Below are 25,932 nucleotides of genomic sequence, written 5' to 3'. Positions count from 1 at the left end.
TTGTGAACTCGTTTTTCTACAAGAGGGAAGAACATTTCATAACATTTAGGTGTGGTAACAACAGTTCACAAATTGACTACATTTTGACTAGAAGAAAACATCTTAGGGTTGTGACAAATTGTAAAGTAATTCCAACAGATCAAGTGGCACAGCAATACCGACTGCCGTGCACAGACTTTAAAATAAGATCGAAGATAAGAACCACTGGAAGCCATGGGATGAAGACAATTAAGTGGTTTCGCTTAAAAGAAGAGAGTGTGAGGAATCGTTTAAGGGAGACGGTGTTAGAGAGGATTTCGGATGGACTGGAAAGTGTACAAGATTGGTGGAAACATAATTCAAAAGTAATCCTGAGCGGTGCAATCGAGGTGCTTGGTGAGACATCTGGAAAGATTAGAGAGCAGAAGGAGGGTTGGTGGTGGAATAATAATGTACAAGTGGCAGTGACAGCTAAGAGGAAGGCAAAGCAGAAGTGGGATGAGTCAAGAGTGGAAGAGGAAAGAGAGGTGTACAGAGAGAGAGAGAAAGCAAGAAGCCAAGAGAGTTGAGGCACAGGCGAAGGCCATGGCATATCAAGATCTGTATGATCAATTAGAAACAAAGGAAGGACAGAGAAAAATTGACCAACTAGCAAAATGTAGAAATAAAGCAGCAAAGGACATCTTACATGTGAGGCAGATCAAAGACGCTGAAGGAAGAGTATTATGGAGCGAAATGGAAATAAGAAAAAGATGGAGAATATACTTTGAGGGACTTTTGAATGAGGAAAATGCAAGAACTCACAGAGAAGATGGACAGCCTTCTGAGGACATGGTGCAGAACATCAGTAGAGTGGAAGTGATGGAGGCCATGAAGAGGATGAGGAATGGAAAATCGGTGGGCCCGACAGGATTCCAGTGGAGGCATGGAAGGCACTGGGGGAAGAGGGAATTGACCTGCTGTGGGACCTGTTCATGAAAGTTTGCCAACAAGAAAATATACCTGAGGAATGGAGGGAGAGGACTCTTGTCCCCATCTACACGGGTAAAGGGGATGCACAAGACTGTAAAAATTACAGAGGAATAAAGTTGATGTCCCACAGAATGAAAATCCTAGAAAGGGTTCTTGATGGAAGATTGAGGAAGGAGGTGGAGATTGCAAAGGAACAATTTGGCTTCATACCTGGTAGATCAACAAAAGATGCTATCTTTGGGTTACGGCAGACGATGGAAAAGTTTCAAGAGAAACAAAGGGAGCTACATCTAGCATTTATTGATCTGGAGAAAGCATACAATAGAGTGCCAAGGCAAGAAGTCTGGAGGTGTCTGAGGGAGAAAAAGGTACCGGAGAAATATGTCAGGTTAGTGCGGGAGATGTACAGAAATGTGAAGAAAAGTGTTTGGAACTGTCTGGGACAGACAGAAAGTTTTCAAGTAACAGTTGACTTGCATCAAGGGTCAGCATTAAGTCCGTTTCTGTTTAACATTGTGATGGAGGTGGTGACGGAGGAGGTGAGAGAAGATGCGCCTTGGACAATGTTGTATGCAGATGACATCTTACTGTGTGCAGATTCAAGAAGAAGCAGGAACTAAACTGGAAAGATGGAGAAAAGTAGTGGAAGAGAGAGGTATGAGACCGAGCAGAAGTAAGACAGGGTATATGTGTTGCACAGTGGGCGACAGCCAGGAGACAGATCTGGAGCTGGAAGGAAATGTCATCAGGAAGGTGAGGGAGAGGAGCTGAGAAGGAAGTGGGATGCAGGATACAAGCGGGTTGGAGGAACTGGAGGGAGATGGCTGGAGTGTTATGCGATAAGAGGGTGCCGATCAATCTGAAAGGCAAAATCTATAGGACAGTAGTGAGGCCAGCTATGACGTATGCTATAGAAACTGTGGCCCTGAGGAAAAATAACATCAGCAGGATGGAAGTAGCAGAGATGAGAATGCTTAGGTGGATGTGCGGTGTGACCAGAAAGGATCATCTGAGAAATGACTATGTGAGAGGAACAGTGAAAGTTACGAACTTAGGAGCGAAGATACAGGAGGCAAGGTTGAGATGGTCTGGTCTTGTGATGAGGAGGGAGGACGAATATGTGGGAAGAAGGTTCATGCAGATGGATGTGCAAGGAAGGAGGAAGCGTGGGCAGCCAAAGAAGAGATGGAGGGAGCTGGTAGAAGAGGACTTAAGGATGAAGAACTTGGATGTGGTGACAGCCCAAGACAGGAGGATGTGGAGGAGACTCATCATCGACAGTGACCCCCCACTTAAGTGGGAGAAGCTGCAGAAGAAGAAGATCCACGAAATAGAGAAAATGAGATATATCCAAGAAGCATTTATGAGGCATAATTTTTGAATATATGGGTGTCTCGACCACAGCCCTCTTTGACCAATGTCTATATTAGATTTTTTTATCTGTGACATAATTATACATAATGCAAAATATGCCTGCAATTCGTCACTTGTTATTGGATACCATTCTTCAATCTTTTTAGTAATTTCTCGTTTATTGAGCCTCATATCTATTAGTTTCTGTAACTATCATGTCAAAGAAATCATCACAAAGTATTTCTTTCAAAAGAGAAAGAGGTGTCGGATTAGAACCAAATCTTAGCAAAGCAATTGCATTGATGCCAGGAATTTCCGTAAGTGGTTTTATAATAGGAATATTTTCCTTTTCTTGCCAATTCCATTCATTTTCTGTTACATTGGAATCATCGCTACTAGACGATATCGATTTCAAACATTTACGAACATTGCCTCGAACCGAACTTCTACTGCTACTGTCGCTACTGTTTTTATCCAAACTGTCCTCTCCGCTTTCAATATCACTTTCGGCTAAAATATAAATATTTGCAGACATATTAGGGATGATAATAAATTGCAACACAAATTAACTAATGAACAGAGTTTATATGCATATATAAATTTGACAGTTTCGTAAGGAAAAAGAAAATCTTCTTTGTATCTATTAAATTTAATGAATTGACAAAAAAACATTACAGGCAGAGTTAATTACAATACTATCAGCAAGATTTACTCAAAATAACCACCATTAGCATCGATCACAGCTTCAATTCTGCTTCGGAACCTCGAACAAGCTGATGCTACAGTCTCCCTGGGAAGGGCCGCAAAAACTGTTTTAATTTTATCCATTAACTGGGCTTTTGTATTACTGGAAGTGCGATTGGTGTCTTTTTCAACTGCGCCCCATACAAAATAATCCATGGGGTTAAGGTCTGGGGAGTTTGGAGGCCAAACATTTGGACTGGTGAAGTCGTAGAAATTTTCAGACAACCATTTTTGACTTTTCCCAGAGGTGTGGCAAGGGGCCAAATCCTGCTGCCATACATACGGCCTACCATTGGCTACCCTTGTTATCCAGGGCTTGACTACAGTTAGCAACTCCACGAACAAAGCCCGAATTCCAATGCCACGGTTCTTCAACACCTGTTCCTGCAGATTTGCGAGGAATTCTGCTGTACGAACGCAATCAGATCGTCTGCTAGGGATCTTTCTTCTTGCTACGTCCTCGTAGTCACCATTGCAAGTCTCTAGTTCATGCCTGATTGTTTTTACTGTATTCAGGGAGCATTGGGCAGCAGTCGTAATATCCTTATTTTGATGGCGGGCACGAATCATCATGATACAAGTTATTCTCTTCCATGATTCAGGTGGGTTCCAGCTATCCATCCTTTCTGACATCTTGTATATGAATGAAGAAGGGTCCAAACTTTTAAATGAAGAGAAGTGTGTGTTAATACATGTAACTTACGGAAAAATATAATTAATTATAAATATGTCAAATTTATCCCGAACACCCTGTATATTCACTGCCTAACACCCTAAATTCGTTTGAAATTGACGCGAACTTCGTAGCATCTGCGATATGTCAAAATCAATTTTGGTGCAATAAACAAAAGACTTGTCACAGACATCTTCGTATGTTAACGGGTTTTAATAAGCTATTAAAAAGCACATGTATATATTTAAACTAAAAGAAATTTCTTAACTCATAAAGAGGAATAATATTGACAGAAGAAATTAAAGCCATGAGAGATGCTAGTTTGTTTGTTTCTACGTTAGGGATAAAAAACTCAACTTTCAGGGAGGAAAACTAACATGTCCATATAAGACTGGTGAAAAGTCTTTATAATGGTTTTTCATATCCCACACAAAATTTGAATCAAGGTCTTTCCAAAAAGATTCATGATACACGTTCTCCCCCAAATGTGCTACTACACAAAAAGGATAAACATAATACGACTGAAGGGAAACTGAAATTAAGTCAAATATTATACAATAAATAAATATCTACTTAAGTGCAAATTACTGTTTACAAAAAAAAATATTAAAAGTTACTTATAATTATCTATCTCCCTTACTTTGGTTTTAAAATAATGTATTGTATCATAAATGAACAGACAGACAATAAAAATGTAAGCATACAGTTATTTTTATTGTCTGTCTGTTTATTTATGCCACAATACATTATTTTAAAACCAAAATAATCATTCTTGATCTGGTTTTTGCTAGTAATTAATGAAATATGTTTCTTTTCTTGTTTATAGTTGCTTTGAAGTTGCTATTATTCCAACTGCCTCATTTACATTACAAAATATTATCAAATTACTAATAAAGTAATAATTATACTTTTTTTTTCATATTATCCACTTTAGTTGTGGATTAATGATATCGCTGAATCAAATCATCACTATTTCACAACACCAACAAACAAATTTACAAAAATGAACAGATGTATTATCATCTTGAAGACATATCGCTTTTCAGGTAGAAATGTAATAACATTAGATGCATTGATTTGGAATATTCCTTAAAAAATGGCAACATTTTATCAAAAAAAGGTGATCTGATCTATGCACTCAAACATTCCCAAACTATTAGTTCACCTTCTGCAACTTGATTAGCAGGAATTTTAAAGCAACCACCACTTTATACGGCTATATTTTAGCTGTCTTCTGTGCAAAAGACGTCGTTTCTGACACCATTTTTTTTCCCTATTTCTACTTGACAAAGGATTAAATAATAATTACTATAAAAACTATCACATTTCTCCACACATTAAGTCAGTCCAATTCAAGGATGAAATCAGTTGCATTCAGCAAAAGCTGGAAGTTACTATTCTATCAGGTTACCAAGGTTTTTTTAGAACAAAATTAAAAGTTTCATATAAATAAACATACTTGATTAAGAAAAATAAGTACCATCAGAGCAAATAACTTTTTTCCAATGCTTATATAAAACTCAATTTTTAAAAGTGGGAGGGAAACATAAAAATGCAACTGTTTCCAATACCTCTCAGTGTCTAAATTATCAGGAGCACATACATCTGTCTATTGATAAGAACGAAAACATGGAAATCGTAAAGGAATTTCCCAATAAGAGGCTATGGAGTTTGTCACTTATGGATATATTTAAGATAGCTTCTAGTGATTGTAAAATTGGGTGAGTTGGTTTTGCTTATGGCTATATTTAAATCAGCTCTTTAATTCAGGTCTTTTCTGGCTAGGAAGTATATATGCAACTACAAAGCTGAGTGCAGCTGAACTTTTATCTATGACATTTCAATATATATATATATATATATATATATATACATAAAGCAAGAATAATACTCACTTTAAGATTCTCTCTTCTGTTATCAGAGTCATCACCATCACTACTACTGTTATATAAATGTTTAGATGAATGTTTCCTAATAAAAGAATATTTTAATGTTTCAATTTTTTTGATTATAAACTAATTTTTTTAAAAATCTTTCTACATAAAATACTTAAAGTAATTTGATTAATTTGTTAGCAAAGATTCATTACAATATATGTTCTAATTGTCACTGAATATTATTTGCATGTATTACACAGTGTTTCTGTCAACAGTAGAAACAGCAAAAACCATGTGGAACAACTTGGGGTGCTTCAGCAACAACGCTTCGCTGCACCTCCTCTTGGCCTCATTTACTCTACAGCTGAATACTGCTCACCCGTATGGCTGAACAGCGTTCATGTGTATTTGGTTGATGCCCAGCTTAACACCACGATGCGCCTTATTTCTGGAACTGTAAAATCAACCCCAACTTACTGGCTCCCAGTGCTAAGCAACATTCCACCTCCACACATCCACAGATCCAACTTTCTTCTACATGAATACAGCAAAATCATGGAAATACAAAATTTTCCAATCCATGAAGACATTCCACCTCTAGAAATAAACAGGCTAAAGCCAAGGTACCCTCCAATCTTAACAGCAAACAATCTTGAAGAGACAAGTTTCAACATGAAGGAGAAATGGAAAGAGTCCTGGTGTAACACTTCAACAGGGATCTTCCATGAATTAGTGAACCCGACACAGATACCTTTGGGTTTTGACCTACATCGGAAAACTTGGTCTGCCCTTAACCAAATCTGCATCAACCATGGCAGATGTGCAGACAGCCTTTACAAATGGGGTATGATTGCCTCACCCAGGTGAGACTGTGGATCATCCTGCCAGACAATTAATCATATTACAGCAGAATGTGTCCAACGTGCATACAGTGGAAACCTGTCAGACTTCATCCATGCTACACCAAGTGCAGTCGACTGTATAATCAACCCAGACATTCAGTTGTGGCCTATTCTTGAGTGTCTCTTTTATGACTGTATTATGTCTTATTATTGTACATATGTCTATTACTATGTCCATATATATTAAGGATTAATGTAATGTAACTTTTCATGTGTGATCTAAAGATCCAAAAAATTTTAATGAAATAGCTAAATATAATTTATAAATTAGCAGACATTTTATAAAATGTCTGCTAATTTTTGTTATCAGCTTTTACATTTTCAAATAAAATCAATAGTGAATTTTATGAACCCTGGATTACTACATGTAGTGTTTACAAATCACAACTAAGCATTCTCATAGTTCTTGAAAGGTATTTCACAATGCTTCATAGTGACATTAATTGTAACATATTCTGCTGTCAGTAACTATTCAGAGTCAACTTATCATAAAATGTATGACAACAATAAGGTACTGAGTTTCTTTGGTAATGATTTTAAGTTTGCATTCACATTTTTGTATTCAATGTGAAAGTAGCATTCAAATACACTATACTAGGATCCCCATACTATACTGCTATATAAGCCAAACAGTACTTCATTACACAGCATGCAGAATAACTTCTTATTCCTTCCCTCCTCTTTTACCTTGCAGTGTTAAAGATTTTCTATTCATTTAACCACTGCCTTATCGAGGATAAGGTGGTCAGCCCTATGCCTCCTGGTGTGTCCTATGTCTGTAGATGCACGTGTTCACAGGACAGTTTGCCTGTTCTGGTGGACCAAAAACCATAGTTTCTGGGTGAAAAAATCCCCTACCTCCATATCAGACTGGCTAACTCACCTTCATCGAAAGAGAACAGATAAAGGTCCCCCATGTCACTGATGGGAATTGAGCCCAGGTCTTTCTGACTAAAGGGATTTGTCTATACTGACTGAGCTACAGAGGCTCGTAGAATAACTTATGAACTTCAAAAGAGCATCATAAGCCAGTGAATTTCATTGCCCTATCTGTTTATAACATTGGTAAAAGAATGCAGTCACCAGAGAAATCAACTACAGGCAACAGTATCAGCCAATGGAAATGTGAGGATGTCACTTTAACCAAGAAATGCAAGGAAGTCTGGGGACAAGTCAGTAGCAGGACACTGCATAAAGACAAGAATAACATCACAAACAAGCAGCTTACAGGCATAACTTGGGGTTGTAATACCTTAACTCTTAAAACAGCAGCCCTGGCTCTGGTCTTCCCAGTTGCAGAGTACTGTTCGTTAGTTGGAACCAAAATTGTCAGAAGATTCTTATGGACACACAGCTTAGTATAACAATGAGAATCATCTCTGGTACCTTAAGATCTACTCCTCTCCCATGGTTACCTGTTCTTTCCCACTTCACTCCTCCATGCTTCAGAAGAAAAGCCGCCACCATCAAAGAAATAAATAAAATCAGAAATATCATGTACCTTCCTATATATCAATATATGGATTAGTTGAGAAGACTACAAACAAGTACTTGATTACAGATCCAGCTATCAAACCTCCAGGATTCAATCCACCTTGATATCTCTGGAGCCAGCTAAACAGACTCAACTAGACAAGACCACTGTGCCCACTTACATCTGTGGGGAATTTTAATGTGTGCGTGGTGCTGTGCAGACTATGCATCATATCAGATGACTACCCCAAACACTCCTTCTCTGGAGGTCTCAAGAACAGGCATTTACTCCTAGATAGTACCACTGACTGGTTAAATGAACTATCAGTCTGTATACAGTTCTCATTAATTTCTTGTATTTTCCCCCATATGCTAAATAAACCACATAAGCTGTAAATGTGTGATTTCTATGAACAGGCAGCTGCATGTAAGTCAAACACCAATGGCAATCAACAGCACAAACTACATCAATGTGAAGAACATTATGACTGCTCTGTAGAGAACTGGAAATCTGTGATATGGAGCAAATAACTGCACTAATCCCTTTTCTGACCAGATGAATGCACGTGTGAAAAATATCTAGGAGTAACTTAAACATGAGCATATTATCCTAAAACTTTGAAATTCAGTGGCAGAAGTGTAAAGTCTGAAGCAGGTGTGGACTAGTGAGCACCCATTTTGTTAAGAGATATATACAATAGCTCTAGTACCCCCCCCCCCCTCATATACCTGAATGTATACACCAGAATAAGAATTCAGCAACAGCATCTGATGGGATATCAGTATGGATGCTAAAAGTGTTCAGACAAACTGGCTGTTTCTTGACCTGGTTGTATAATTTGAGTCTCAGCACAAGGAAGAGTCCACAGGAGTAGAAAGAATGTGATAATTCCATTGCACAAAGGTGGTTGCAAAGACTGAAACTATCAACCAATCAGTATCTCTGAAGTGCTAGTGTAGATTTCAATAAAGTTTCATGAGCTGGCATACAAGAATCTATACAGAGAATCAATAGTTTGCAATGAAGAAAATGGGTTTATTAAGTCATGTTTGAGTGTCAAATCCTTCATCTGACAGTATGCTCAAATGAGTGACTTGCTCATATTTCATAATAATGCCACAGTTGAGTTAGACAAGGGAGAATAATGGATATGCCGTGATACTTCTGGACTCTGCTAAGGCTTATCAGAGGACAAAGCATGGAAGGCTGTTGCATAAGTAATATGATAAGGAATGGATTATAAACTATTAGCCTGGATAGGAGGAAGGTTGACCGACAGACCAAAAAAGTGTATGAAATTTTTAGAAAATTTTTTACAAAGCAAATTACATTCTTGTTTTAATCCTATACCCAATCTAGGCAAACAAAGTTTGCACATGAAGTAGCTTTCTGACTCTTCTATTTTTATATCATCGGCTTCTATAAACAAGAAGCTATTCATATTCAAACTTTGCTTACACTTGGATATAGTATTAAAACAATTTCTTGTCCGTTATAAAATACAAAAAAGCAGTGTATAGAGATCTAAGTATCTAAATCTTATATTTAAGGCAACGAGTGGTTCATCACTAGAAATCAGTTCTTGTTCACTGTAGTTCAATCTGTACATCAATAACATTGAGAAGGATTTGACAGGGAGACTTATAGCTGTTTCCTGATGATGCAAAGACAGGAAGGGTAATCAGAAATGTGACTGTACCATGCAGCACTTGCAGAATGATATGCGTAGACTGGAACTGAGGGCATGTGAAAATGGCTATCAGTACTAAATGTAAAGTTATGTACTTGGGTGAGATATCCAATGGAATATTATACTGTTGAGATTAGGCTAGAAAAGGGATTGACAAACTTTTTTCGAGAAAGGCCAGAGAGTAAATATTTCATGCTGCACAAACGAAGAGGTAAAACTGGAGATATGACATATTTATAATTATGATAGACAATAAAATTGTGTCAGATAGAGGGAGGGAGAAGAAGGTACCAGAGAAATATGTCAGGTTGGTGCAGGAGATGTACAGAAATGTGAAGACAAGTGTTCGAACCTGCCTGGGAGTGACAGAAAGTTTTCCAGTGACAGTTGGCTTGCATCAAGGGTATGCATTAAGTCCGTTCCTGTTTAATATTATGATGAAGGTGGTGACGGAGGAAGTGAGAGAAGATGCGCTTTGGACTATGTTGTATGCAGATGACATCGTGCTGTGTGCAGAATCAAGAGAACAAGTGGCAGCCAAACTGGAAAGTTGGAGGAAAGTACTGGAAGAGAGAGGTATGAGACTGAGCAGAAGTAAGACCGAGTATGTGTTGCAAAGTGGATGGCAGCCAGGAGACAGATCTGGAGCTGGAAGGAAATGTCATCAGGAAGGTCAGTGACTTTAGATACTTAGGTTCAACAATGAAAGAGGATGGTGAGGCTGAGATGGAAGTGGGATACAGGATACAAGCAGGATGGAGGAACTGGAGAGAGATGGCTGGAGTGCTATGTGATACGAGGGTGCCGATCAATCTACAAGGCAAAATTTACAGGACAGAAGTGAGATTAACTATGACGTATGCTTTGGAAACTGTAGCCCTGAGGAAAAATAACATCAGCAGGATGGAGGTAGCGGAGATGAGAATGCTTAGGTGGATGTACAGTGTGACCAGAAAGGATCATCTGAGAAATGACTATGTAAGGGGAATGGTGAAAGTTACGAACTTAGGAGCAAAGATACAGGAGGCAAGGTTGAGATGGTTTGGTCATGTGATGAGAAGGGAGGACGAGTATGTGGGAAAGAAAGGTCATGCAGATGGATGTGCAGGAGAAGAGGAAGCATGGACAGCCAAAGAAGAGATGGAAGGAGATGGTGGAGGAGGACTTGAGGATGAAGAACTTGGATGTGGCTACAGCCCAAGACAGGAAGTTGTGCAGGAGACTTACCACAAACAGCAACCCTACTTAAGTGGGAAAAAGCTGCAGAAGAAGAAGATAGATAATAAAATTCATCATACAATTTATTATTAACAAAATACAGAATATAATTGGGTACAAATTAATTTTTTGGAAATTAATAAGGAGTATGTAATTATTTTTATAAGACATAATTATGGTTAATTGGAGATTCAAAGTTAGTGTTTCCAGTCATCAAAATTTCAAAAATACTCAACAAATAAACTAATCTATAACAAGATTTTACATTTTTCATCTTATAAAATATCATTTCACATCTTTGAAAATGTCTTTTCCAAGCTACTGAATCTGAATATTAACAAATATGTACCAATATTTGCTGATGACTGATATGTAAGGATATCAGTCAAATCTGGTCTCCTCATTTCTAAGGTAGATAAAGTAGAGGGTGCAAAGGTGAGTGTTAATGATGATATCAAGATTGTGGAATGCAGATTATGAGAACAAATTGCAAATTTATGGACTATATACAGGAGAAAGAGAAATGATATGACAGAGATCTAAAAACTTCTGAAAGGTCATACATGATATTAGTAGATAGATATTTCATTTTATGGAGGATGAGGAGGGTCATCCATGGAAGATGAGAATGAATGCAGTCATGAATTAAGGGAGAGCTAGAATTTTTCTCTTGCAGAGCAGTGCATGATTGGAAGGGCTTGCCTTTGGAGGTGGTGAGTGCAGGTAGTGTGAATGAATTCAAGAAAAGATATGACAGCTAGTGTGTATGGTACATGACCTTAATTAACAAATCCTCGACTTCCTGAAGTCTCTTTCAATAATAACTTTTAAATAATTGCTATAAAATAAACCATAAACAGCATTCAAAGATGCCTCTTCAAAATGTTTTTTAGTGCAAAACACCCAAGCAAAATATTAACTACATACAGGGTACAAATTAATCAGTCCAGTAATCTTATATTGTTTAAGCTAGGTTTTTCAAAAGCTCTCCACTGCTGATATTAGTTTCAGGTTTTTTTGGTCTATAAATCATGAAGTCCTGGGTAGTTTTCTGAACTACCTAATTGCCATTCTTGTATGCAATTCACATTTTGTTTTAGCACTCTTGCATTTAGTAAAAACCGAAAAAAATCTCTGAATCTCATTTTGTAGAAAATATAAAGTGACTGAATTTCCTTATGATGTGCAGAAGTGAATAGAAATAAAATTGCATTCCTTCACATTTCCAAAATCTATAAATATACAAATATTCAGTAATATACAGTCCAAACCACTATTTTAAAAATGAATGTCACTCAGGTCCATTTTTCCCCTCGCCAGAAAAATACATTGAAAACTATATATATATATAGCAATTTGTAGTATTAACTAGGTAGTGGGATATGTTCATATTTTATATACTGACTATAACCGAGACTAGAATAACAATTAAATTTATTCAAAACGCAAACCTAGAAAGCAAGTAAACACTATAAGAAACATCGTATCACTATAAAACGACTATTATAAAATCAGTTAGCTTTGAACTGTAGCTACAGTGTCCGTGTTGAAGTTCTATTGTTAAGTAGCTGCGTGCGTCTGATTTCACGCATGTGCCAATATCGGATAGCAGAGCTGAAAGAGTCCGGTAGATTATAGCTGAGGTTATTATTTATGTGATGAGGGTCCATAACAATTTCCTTAGACTCAAAATGTCTAAGGAAATTGTTATGCGTCGCTCCACCTCGTCACGGCATATATGAAGGTTTGAGGTTGTTGTCCAGTTATCTCATGTTGACGGCCTTCATCATTTGTGTTTACTGAAAACAGTACATGGCTTGACAAGGCACTTGCTCTAGTTCTTTTGTAGGCAATGTCTCTCTGTGTTCTTCTAGACGTAGGAGGATGGATTTTTCAGTTTGGTCATAGTATTGCTTCCCGCATCACACGTGATTTTGTACACTCCTGGGAATTGTAGATGGTTGTGAGCTTGTTTGTATTTGCTTAAAATCGATCTTAGTTTAGGAAGAGTAGAGAAACAGGTTTTTATGTTGAACTTTCTTAAAATTCTTCTTAGTTTCGTGGAGAGCGTGCTGATATATGGTAAGGAGATATAACCTTTTGGATTGGCTTGTGTTTCTGAGTTGTTTTGATGGCGGTGGTATAGATGCTTATTAATAGTTTTCGATGAGTAGCCATTACTTGTGAAGGTTCTTTGTGGATGTTGTAGTTCATTTTTTAGATCTTCATCATCTGACAGTATAGTTCTAGCACGATGTGCTAGGGTTGGGATGATACCCACTTTCTGTGCAGGATAGTGATGTGAGGACGCATGCAGGTATCTATCTGTGTGTGTAGATTTTCTAAAGATTGATATTTTAATAGAATCAGATGACTTAGTAAGTCTTACATCCAGGAAGAGAAGAGATCCATTTTCTTCGACCTCCACTGTTAATTTGATATCTTGGTGGAAGTTATTTAAATGATTTAAAAAAGACTGAAGGTTATTGGTGCCATGGTCCCAGATAAGAAATATGTCATCTACAAATCTTAGCCAAATTTTTGGTTTAAGAGTAGCTGAGGAGATTGCCTTTTGTTCGAAATCTTCAAAAAAGATGTTAGCTAATATAGGAGACAGTGGGCTTCCCATTGCCAATCCTTTATTTTGTTTGTAGATTTTCTTCTCATATTGAAAGTAGCCGGAGTGAACGCAAAGAAAATTCAGAGAAGCCATTACCAGTGAAAAAGCACACAGAATCTGCCAAAAAGCAAAACTAGAACTTTCAGGAAGAGGATTAACGATACCAAACGTAATTTAGCTCTTCTCTTTTCTCAAAAATCATCCTTAGAAAACCATTTAGCGACCTCCTTAGACTGCGTGTCATGGAATCACGTTCAAGAAATAAGTACACGTCTGGCATTAACATCTCAAAACTTAAACAAACATAAGCTTATCAGAAAGTTTAATTCGCTAAAGAGAACACAAGAACAACCAACCCCTAATAATCTTCATGGAAGAAATAAAAAATTAGTGATAAACCATTCATCATATGTTCTAAATCACAACGAAGAACAAATTCTTAAAAAAGGTCTCAATTTTGTCCTTGTGCCTAAAGCTATTCCCAAGGAAATATTTTTAACTAAAATGGAGAAAGCTGCATCACTACTTCCTGCCGCAGACTCCAGTTTACTTCGCATGGAAGCAATACTTGCGATTAATAATCAAGACCTCCATCTGATAACATCTCCCTTGGCGAAAGGCTAGCAATAAAAAGTCTTAAGAACAACAAAGACATCGTTATCATACAAGCTGACAAGGGCAATGCAACTGTAGTACTAAATAAAACAGATTACCATGAAAAAATCTTGGCATTATTAGTCAGATACATACTTGGAAATTGAGAGAGATCCAACGAGGGAGATACATAACAAAACAAACAACCTCTTACAAAAAGCCACAGAACTTCCACGAAACATAATCCTTGCCGCTCACTCTTTACATCAACTCATCCCAAGGTTATATGGTCTCCCAAAGATACACAAGGAAAACTACCCACTGAGACCAATAGCAGATAGTATTGACTCACCTACCTACAGCTTATCTAAGTTTCTGGCTTCATCTTTAAAAGGTTTTACAGGAAATTCTTCTTCATATATAAAAAAACTTAACAGATTTCGTCTTGAAAATCAAAAATTTCAAACTCCGGCCTTCAGATATCATGGTGAGCTTTGACGTAGTAGCTCTCTTTACAAACATACCAATTCAAGAGGTTCTCGATATTTTAAAGAACAAGATTTCAAAAAACATGTTTTCCATGCTATCACATTGCGATCACTCCGGCTACTTTCAATATGAGAAGAAAATCTACAAACAAAATAAATGATTGGCAATGGGAAGCCCACTGTCTCCTATATTAGCTAACATCTTTTTTTTGAAGATTTCGAACAAAAGGCAATCTCCTCAGCTACTCTTAAACCAAAAATTTGGCTAAGATTTGTAGATGACATATTTCTTATCTGGGACCATGGCACCAATAACCTTCAGTCTTTTTTAAATCATTTAAATAACTTCCACCAAGATATCAAATTAACAATGGAGGTTGAAGAAAATGGATCTCTTCCCTTCAAGTCATCTGATTCTATTAAAATATCAATCTTTAGAAAATCTACACACACACACACACACACACACACACACACACACACAGATAGATACCTGCATGCGTCCTCACATCACTATCCTGCACAGAAAGTGGGTATCATCTCAACCCTATATCTGACAGTATCATCTCAACCCTAAATCTGACAGTATCATCTCAACCCTAAATCTGACAGTATAGATCTAGCACATTGTGCTAGATCTATACTGTCAGATGATGAAGATCTAAAAAATAAACTACAACATCCACAAAGAACCTTCACAAGTAATGGCTACTCGTCGAAAACCATTAATAAGCATCTATACCACCGCCATCAAAACAACTCAGAAACACAAGCCAATCCAAAAGGTTATATCTCCTTACCATATATCACCACGCTCTCCACGAAACTAAGAAGAATTTTAAGAAAGTTCAACATAAAAACCTGGATCTCTACTCTCCTTAAACTAAGATCGATTTTAAGCAAATACAAACAAGCTCACAACCATCTACAATTCCCAGGAGTGTACAAAATCACGTGCGACTGCAGGAAGCAATACTTTGACCAAACTGAAAAATCCATCCTCCTACGTCTAGAAGAACACCAGAGAGACATTGCCTACAAAAGAACTAGAGCAAGTGCCCTGTCAAGCCATGTACTGTTTTCAGTAAACACAAATGATGAAGGCCCTCAACATGAGATAAACTGGACAACCTCAACCCTTCATATATGCCGTGACGAGGTGGAGCGACGCATAGTCGAGTCTAAGGAAATTGTTATGGACCCTCATCACATAAATAATAACCTCAGCTATAATCTACCGGACTCTTTCAGCTCTGCTATCCGATATTGGCACATGCGTGAAATCAGACGCACGCAGCTGCTTAACAATAGAACTTCAAAACGGACTGTAGCTACAGTTCAAAGCTAACTGATTTTATAATAGTCGTTTTATAGTGATACGATGTTTCTTATAATGTTTACTTGCTTTCTAGGTTCCCATGCCTGAAGAAGTCAGACAATCCGATGAAGCATGTTGCGTTTTGAATAAATTTAATTGTTATTCTAGTCTCAGTTATAGTCAATATACAGGGTGTTCGGGATAAATTTGACAGTTTCGTAAGGAAAAAGAAAATCTTCTTTGTATCTATTAAATTTAATGAATTGACAAAAAAACATTACAGGCAGAGTTAATTACAATACTATCAACAAGATTTACTCAAAATAACCACCATTATCATCGATCACAGCTTCAATTCTGCTTCGGAACCTCGAACAAGCTGATGCTACAGTCTCCCAGGGAAGGGCCGCAAAAACTGTTTTAATTTTATCCATTAACTGGGCTTTTGTATTACTGGAAGTGCGATTGGTGTCTTTTTCAACTGCGCCCCATACAAAATAATCCATGGGGTTAAGGTCTGGGGAGTTTGGAGGCCAAACATTTGGACTGGTGAAGTCGTAGAAATTTTCAGACAACCATTTTTGACTTTTTCCAGAGGTGTGGCAAGGGGCCGAATCCTGCTGCCATACATACGGCCTACCATTGGCTACCCTTGTTATCCATGGCTTGACTACAGTTAGCAACTCCACGAACAAAGCCCGAATTCCAATGCCAGGGTTCTTCAACACCTGTTCCTGCAGATTTGCGAGGAATTCTGCTGTACGAACGCAATCAGATCGTCTGCTAGGGATCTTTCTTCTTGCTACATCCTCGTAGTCACCATTGCAAGTCTCTAGTTCATGCCTGATTGTTTTTACTGTATTCAGGGAGCATTGGGCAGCAGTCGTAATATCCTTATTTTGATGGCGGGCACGAATCATCATGATACAAGTTATTCTCTTCCATGATTCAGGTGGGTTCCAGCTATCCATCCTTTCTGACATCTTGTATATGAATGAAGAAGGGTCCAAACTTATAAATGAAGAGAAGTGTGTGTTAATACATGTAACTTACGGAAAAATATAATTAATTATAAATATGTCAAATTTATCCCGAACACCCTGTATATATATATATATATATATATATATATATATGTAGAAAGTTTTTAAGTTGGGTATATTATGTATTCAAGATACCAAGTAATTTTATATAAACTTGGTTTTTAATCCTATTTCCCAAGTAAGCACACAGACAAGTAAGTCAAGTTTGCGCCTGCACGTAGTGCCAGTCTGAGGCAACTCGTGGTAAAGGTGAATTAAGCTCTGATCACTTTCCTTTGTATTTTTCCTGTAATGTAAAGCACATCACCTTGCGGAGATGTATGATGCTATGCATTAAAGGCAATGGTCACTACCCATACCGGTTTCGACCTTATTGAGGTCTCGTCAGTGGGAGCCACACCTGAAAATGCTAAGGCTGAAGTAATGCAGAGCTTATGAATTTTACCTAAACAAGTTGCCACAAGGTGCTTTGACCTTATTAAATAAAATATCAGGATGAGAGATAGATGTAGAAAGTTTTTAACTTGGGTATATTATGTATTCAAGGAAATAGGATTAAAAATAAAGTTTATATAAAATTACTTGTTATCTTGAATACATAATATACCCAAGTTAAAAATTTTCTACATCTATCTCTCATCCTGAGATTTTATTTAATAACATCAAAGCACTTTGTGGAAACTTGTTTAGGTAAAATTCATAAGCTCTGCATTACTTCAACCTTAGCATTTTCAGGTCTGGCTCCCACTGACGAGACCTCAATAAAGGTCGAAACTGGTATGGGTAGTGACCGTAGCTTGGCCACCTTTGCTACAAGTTTCCCAGTGTTGTACCACCTTACCCCAGTAAGGTGGTACAACACCATGTTCAGTCCTGAAGATATTTTCAGGTGCAAACTTTGTTTGCTCACACTTGGATAAAGGATTGAACTAAATTTATTATAGTCTGACCAAGTGAAAAATAAACTTTCAACATCTTTCTCTAAATCTAGAATAATTTAATAATAAGGTGGCACACCTTATGGCAACTCCTATAGGTAAAGATGACCTCTCCAGTGCTTCTGCCTAGTATCTCCAGTTCAGGGCCTGGCTCCCACTGATGAGACTCAATAAGGTCGAAACCAGTATGGGTAGTTGCCCTTCCCTTAATGCATAACATTATACATATCCACAAGGAGATGTGTTTTGCATTATGGGAGATACTGAGATAGGAGTGATGGTAGCTTGGCCACCTTTGCTACAAGTTGCCTGGTGTTGTACTACCTTACCCCAGTCCTGAAGATATTTTCAGGCACAAACTTTGTTTGCTCACACTTGGATAAAGGATTAAACTAAATTTATTATAATGCATAGCATCATACATCTCTGCAAGGGGATGTGCTTTACATTAAGGGAAAAATACTAAGGAAAGTGATCATAGCTTAATCCACCTTTACCACGAGTTGCTTCAGACTGGCACTACCACGAGTTGCCTCAGACTTGCACTATGTGCAGGTGCAAACTTGACTTACTTGTCTGTTTGCTTACTTGGGAAATAGGATTAAAAACCAAGTTTATATAAAATTACTTGGTATCTTGAATATATATATATATATATATATAATTGATAAAAATATTAAAAAAATACTTAGCCAACCCACAGTACAAAATGTACTATAGGTTTACAAATAACTATTTGTAAATGGGAACAACAATAAACTAGTAGATTCTATTATTCTAGTATATTATTTTATAATTTGTCAAGGTTTCCAATTATTCTAATAATGTGCTTCATGCTTTCAAAGTAGCAGCTCAACCAATGTGTCAATAATAAATTTAGTTTAATCCTTTATCCAAGTGCGAGCAAACAAAGTTTGCACCAGAAAGTATCTTCAGGACTTGGGTATGGTAGTACAACACCGGGCAACTCATAGCAAAGGTGGACCAAGCTAACATCACTCCTATCTCAGTATCTCCCATAATGCAAAACACACTTGTGGCCCTTCCCTTAATGCATAATATTATACATATCCGCAAGGAGATGTGTTTTGCATTATGGGAGATACTGAGATAGGAGCGATGTTAGCTTCATCCACCTTTGCTAGGAGTTTCCCGGTGTTATACTTATCCCAGTCCTGTAGATACTTTCAGGCGCAAACTTTGTTTGCTCACACTTGGATAAAGGATTAAACTAAATTTATTATAGTTTAACCAAGTGAAAAATAAACTTTAAACCAATAAGTCAGTTATGCACTCTCATTTTATATTCCACTATTTTAATTTTATAATTTGTTTAGGATATACATACTCCTTGTAGAAAGGCTTATACGCTGGTTAAATATGATAATTAATATTTAAGGAATCGACAGCGTACACTAGAAAGATAAATTAAATATATACTTTCTGATATTTTGGCAACGTCACGTTGCTATCTTCATGGGAACTAAAGATAAAGACACATGTATGCGAGTACTACATAACAGCAAATGAGAAATGAAGCGAGGAAGCTACCGTTTTCCTAAAGTCCTGATGGTTCCCCCCCCCCCGGCGGGCTATATTAGGTGTTCTTGGCCTTTGGGCTGAAGTTCTTCTGATATATGTTTCCCAAATTTGGGGCAGTCTCATGGATCCAAATTTGTTGAGGTTTGGCATGTTCCTAAGGGCTGAGGCTGATTCCATGAATAGGCTTTCATATTTGAACTTGCTACGGTGTATTACTGTGGCTTTCTTCCACCTTATTCCATGGCAAGTATCCAGTGCACGATCTGCAAGCCCAGAGTGGCTGTACTGGTGAAACCGGATGTAGTCCTTGTGTTCCGAAATTCTGATATTCGCTGTCCTGTCCATTTGACCAAAGTAGGACAATTTACAGCTGCAAGGGACCTGGTATACACCAGGGTCTAGGGGAAGTGGTTGGTCTTTAGTGGAGCGGAAAAAGGATGCCAATTTTCTATATGGTCTGTAACAAGTTTTTTTTAGGATTTTCTTGATTTTTTCCGAGGTGCCTCGGATGTAGGGAATGGTGATGGATTTAGAGTAATCTTTTTTTGTGAAAGGTGGGGAGGGGGGGGAGATATCTGGTTTTAGTAGATATACATACTCATGTTCTGATTATGCTGATACAGATATTACATATCAAATAAGTTCATTTTCTTTTTAAAGCTGACTATATTAGCTTGTGTGTTTTTATCCAGCGCATACTCATCTGCAATCAACATCAAAAGTAAGAAATAGAACTTATGAACTGAAGAAGCATTAGATGTAATGAACTTTGCATCTCTCAACTACCTAAGCTGTAGTAGTATCAACTGCAAGTAGCTGATACCATTTATACATCACAATGAAGCACAGTTTTTACTCATCACAATGCAGTAAGTTTTTTTTTTTTATTTCTTAAACAAAGGTTTAAGTAATTTTAGTGTTTTATGAGTTTTTTTTTTTTTTTGAATCCTACCAGCAAAAGATTGTGGTAATACCATCAGACAATGTAAACTGCCTACTGCAACCACTTAGAGACTTCAAAAACACTCGGTGCCACTACAACCAGTTGGCTGGAGAGCAGAGACACTATCTACGCCAGCAACGTATATAGTTATTATTAATCATGACACCTCCAAGGAGTCCGCAGACTCATCATGGGAGACACCCACTGTACAACTCTCTGTCTTAACCACTACAATCATCCACTGAGCAACCAATCATCTACATCAATACCATCTACTGCCCACCACCACAACCGGTATTTTTTGTCTATAAATTACGTGTGTTCTGAAGGGCCAATTTGTATGTATGAGGGATGAAAAATCCTGAGTTTCTGGGAGAAAAAACCCTGCTACCTCCGTATGAGATCAGCTAACTCACCTTCGATTGAAAAAGTCCATATAAACATTCCTCCCGTTACAACAAGAATCAAACTTAGGCTTTTTCCAATCAAAGGGCGCAACGTACCGTCGTTCTTCCAATTGTGCTATGGAGGTGCTTAAAAAAACATATACTCTTTTTTCTGTAATTAACTTTGTACAGAAATACATACTTGCTGTGATCAGGATTTGAACCTGGGTTATTGCGGCCACAGCGCAATGTCCTAACCACTAGACGATCACGGCTGCAAAAAAAACTCCTTGGCAGGGGCGAGATTCGAACCCACACCTCCGAAGAGACTGGTGCCTTAAGCCAGCACCTTAGACTGCTCGGCCACCCTACCGCTTAAATGACAAAAATAAAACAAAATGGAACACGATAATAGTAATCAACATTTCATTTTTTTCCTATGGTAGTATAGCTGCCAATACTTAAATATACACATTTTAAACACACGCAAAAAAAAAAAAAAACTTTAGAGAATAATTCAAACTATAATAAATGCCGATATTTCTCCATTTTAAAAAATATACAGAAATAAATATACATGACTTTTACAGAAAGCTAAGTCTGGGAATGAAAAGAAACTGGGTCTGCAAGCTAAAGACAACCCACAAGAATTCTATTGATATGCTGCAAGTAAAAGAAAGAATGGACAGGAAAGAATAAACTCTACTAGGTAGCAGTAGAATCTCATGAGGAGAATGAAAATGCATTTATTGAGCTGTTGCAGGACAACTTCCTCAAACAAAACAAAAAAAAAGAACATTAATTTACTTTTTTTTTGGTATTATTGCATTTGTGTTTGCTTCTTCATTTTAATGATTTCTCCCTAATGTTTCATTAATGTTTCTCCCTAATGATGAAACAGTTATCGAAAGTTTTTTGCTTGGTTACAAAGTAAATAGTACTTGACAAGAATATAATTTTTTGTTAAGTATAATTTATAATGCAAAATATTATGATAACTACATAGCAGAGTACTTTCAAAATACAATAAAGAATAATGTATATGATTCTTATTTTCTCATGCTACAAATAGCCTTGATGGTCTGGTAAGTTAAGTTTCTCTGCATGGCCATTATACTAAATGACATGGATTTCAACCCCATTATGATAGTACTAGACGCTTTTCATCAAAAGGTGTAACATCACCTCTCTGTTTATTATAAGTCTAAAGTGACATGAAAAAAACCCATGTTTTGTTATCTCTAGAGTAGGGTTTCCAAACATTACAAAGGCTAAGGGGTTGGCAATTATTCATTTTTATTATTTAAAATAATCATTTTAAATATTCCCTATTTAAACAATATTTACCCAAACATACTAATATGCTACTGTCTTCAACCTTTCATGGGTGGAAATACAAAATGCCTCGACATGTGAGAGTGAAGAGTGAGAAAGTGAAAATAGTATATTAACTTGATATGATAAAAATAAATTACAAAGAGGGCTACGATGGCAAATCATTCGATGCATAAGCTGTGTAGAAAGAATGGATGCGAGTTTTTCAGTGTGTGGAGTGAACTTGAGGGAAGATTAGATTTGTGTATAAGAGGGATAGCCTACACCTGATTGCACTTGGTATCAGGAGTCTTGAAAAACTAATAACTGGTATGAGACCGAACACAGAGAATCAGGGAAACTAAATTATAAAAGGGAAGCATGGTGAGAGCATGAGTATAAGAGCAACAATGTTAATGATGTGTTAATAACTGTCTTAATGACAGGAATGGGCAGTATCATGGAAATCATTACGAGGAGAGAACAATTTTGCCTTTGTGTTCAGTTGGTCTGGACTCTTGGTAAAGGTGGACCAAGCTCTCATCACTCCTTGTCTCAGTATCTCCCATAATGCAAAGCACATCTCCTTGCAGACATGTGAATGGCTTCTCCATTGGTTCTGCCTTAGTATCACCACTTTTGGGTCTGGCTCCTATTGACAAGACCTCAATAAAGGTCGAAAACGGTCTGGGTAGTGGCCCTCCCCTTAATGCATAGCATTATACATGTCTGCAAGGAGATGTGCTTTGCATTATGGGAAATACTGAGACAAGGAGTGATGAGAGCTTGGTCCACCTTTACCACGAGTTGCCTCAGTCCTGAAGATACTTAAGGCACAAACTTTGTTTGCTTACACTTGGATAAAGGATTAAACTAAATTTATTATACTCTAACCAAGTGGAAAAAAAATACAAAAAAAAACTTCCAACATCTTTCTCTAAATCCAGAGTAATTTAATAATAAGGTGGTACACCTTTTGGCAACTCGTATAGGTAAATATGACTTCTCCATTGCATCTGCCTTAGTATCACCACTTCTGGGTCTGGTTCCTGCTGACGAGACCTTAATAAAGGTTGAAACCGATTGGAAGCTTGGGTGATGAATGGCAATGCTGTAGCTCTTGACGTTTTAACTGAGGCTCGGCTGTTGCTGTCATCCAGGTCCTGGGTTGTGGGGAGGTAATGAATGGTAATGCTGTAGCCTGTGAAGTTAACTGAGGCGCGGCTGCTGCTGTTACCCCTCAGATGACATATGAGCAAATGAGCGGCTCTGCTCAGTGGTGAGCCTGCCACAGTGTAGGCTCACCACTGTGGTGGTGAGCCTACACTGTGGCAGGGTGAGCCTGTTACTGAGGGGAAACAACGCTGAGTTTTTGGAGTTTGACCTGTACTTGAACTTTCAATAAAGGTCGAAACCGGTCTGGGTAGTGGCCTTTCCATTAATGCATAGCATTATACATGTCTGCAAGGAGATGTGCTTTGCATTATGGGAGATACTGAGACAAGGAGTGATGTGAGCTTGGTCCACCTTTACCACAAGTTTCCTCAGTCCTGAAGATACTTCAGGTGCAAACTTTGTTTACTTACACTTGGATAAAGGATTAAACAAAATTTATTATAGTCTAACCAAGTGGGAAATAAAACCTTCCAAGTAACAGTATTTCATATGCCAGTGAGTTTGAAGCCATTGGGTGTGAGGTGGAATCTTACAAGATCAGATATATGGGAAGTTGTTACAGACCTGGTGGATCAGTTCTCATGATGAAGAAATGCATCACCAAATAGAGACGACAGACATGAAAAGAGTAATCATAATGGGAGACTTTAATTATTCAAACATGACTTTTACAGAAAGCTAAGTCTGGGAATGAAAAGAAACTGGGTCTGCAAGCTAAAGACAACCCACAAGAATTCTATTGATAAGCTGCAAGTAAAAGAAAGAATGGACAGGAAAGAATAAACTCTACTAGGTAGCAGTAGAATCTCATGAGGAGAATGAAAATGCATTTATTGAGCTGTTGCAGGACAACTTCCTCAAGCAGTATGTGACAGAAGGAACTCAAGGTCAAAGAATGCTAGATTTGATTATAGTGTCAGAAGGTGTTTCAGTTAAAGACGTAACTATTCTGCCTCCAGTTGGTGACAGTGATCATGTAAGATTCACTTGGGAAGTGGCTAAATTTATGAATGTTTCATTCAGAAAAGGTTACAAACTGAACTACAAAGCAGGAAATCATGACCAACTGAGGAGTATACTGGGTTTGGTGCAATGGTAGTGGTTGCTGGATGGGAAGAATATTGACAGTGCATGAAAAGCATTTAAAAAATACTTAAATGATGCAATATCAGAATGTGTCCTAAAAGTTTGAAGAATAGACAGGGTAGGAGTCAAATGGATGTGTAATCTTATTAAGTAAGAGAAGGATGAGTAAGAAAAGGATGATGTGGAAGGAATACTGTATGTATAAGAATGATGTCCATTATGAAAATTATAAGCAGCAGGCCAACTATTTTATGGAAAGCTAAGTCTGGGAACGAAAAGAAACTGGCTCTGCAAGCTAAAGACAACCCACAAGAATTCTACTGATATGCTGTAAGTAAAAGAAAGAATGGACAGGAAAGAATAACTACTAAATGCAGATGGTATGAGGGTGACATGCAGAAGAGATTGTTCAAAGGAGTGCCCATTTTGCTAAAAGTTATCGATCTGGTATATGTAACATTGAGTTCACGGCATGAAGGAACTCAGATGTATGGAGAGGTATTAAAGGTGTTGCACAAACCAAATAAGAATTCAGCAACAGGGGCTGGTGGGATATCAACATGGATGCTAAAAAAGTGTTCACAGCTGAATTGCTATTCCTTTCACCAGGCTATATAATTTGAGTCTCAGAACAGGGAAGATTCCATAGTAATGTAAAGAATGTATGGTAATCCCATTGCACAAGGGTGGTGCAAAGACCGATGTATGCAACTATCTATCAATCAGCATTTCAGGAGTGGTGGCGAAGATTTTGGGAAAATTGGTTAGGGCTTGCATTCAGAAATAGGTTGACAGTGAATCTCTACTTCGCAATGAACAGAATGGATTTACTAAGAGAAGGTCATGTGAACTAGACAAGAGGAATGGGTACACCATGATACTTTTAGATTTTGCTAAGGCTTTTGACAGAATACTGCATAGAAGACTGTTGCATAAAGTGGAAAATATAGGTTTCGATTATAAAATATTAGCATGGATAAGAGGATGGCTGACTGACAGATATCAAAAAGTGGTATACAGGGGATGTTAGTCTGTAAGATTTAAGGTAACAAGTGGTGTACCACAAGGATCAGTCCTTGGCAGAGTAGGCTCTACCGACGGTGCAAGATGTGAATTTGCACGGGGTGGCAAAGTTGGCATAAATTATACGAAAAATAAGGGAGAAGGGGCGGCAAAATATGCTACTGCACGGGGCGACCCTGGTCCTTGGTCCACTGTTAGTCAAACTGCACATTAATGACACTGGAAAAGGATTTGACAGGAGACATACAGCTATTTGCTGGTGATGGAAAGACAGGCAGAGTAATCAGGAATGCTGCTGATGTGCAGTATTTGCGGAATGATTTGAATAGGATGGAATTGTGGGCATGGGAAAATGGATGTGGGTTCAACGTCAATAAAGTCATGCATAATTGAAGTGATTAGATATCCAATATCTTATTATATTGGAGGGATTATACTATAAAAAACTGATCAATCTAGGGATTTTGCAGCATTAGTAGATAGCAAGTTGAAGTTCAGGGGGCAATGTTGCAATGCTGAAACGAACTTTTGCGTGGAAAGATAAGGAAGTCATTTTGCCTCTTTACAAGGCCTGGAGAA

General features: G+C 37.6%; 1 protein-coding gene across 1 annotated transcript in view; it reads right to left on the bottom strand.

Annotated features, from left to right (window-relative positions):
• ncm (pre-mRNA-splicing factor nucampholin) overlaps positions 1-25,932 on the bottom strand; it is a 306,231-nt gene that overhangs the window by 268,998 nt on the left and 11,301 nt on the right. The window contains exon 2 of the mRNA XM_090408753.1: positions 5,617-5,692. Within this exon, the coding sequence (XP_090264879.1) occupies positions 5,617-5,692 (76 nt within the window). The remainder of the gene's footprint in view (positions 1-5,616; positions 5,693-25,932) is intronic.

The sequence above is a fragment of the Typopeltis vanoorti genome, chromosome 2, assembly GCF_054136105.1.
Source record: "Typopeltis vanoorti isolate ZY-2024b chromosome 2, IOZ_Tvanoo_1.0, whole genome shotgun sequence".
NCBI classification, from domain to species: Eukaryota; Metazoa; Arthropoda; class Arachnida; order Uropygi; family Thelyphonidae; genus Typopeltis; species Typopeltis vanoorti.
This window is presented reverse-complemented; position numbering and strand designations above follow the sequence as displayed.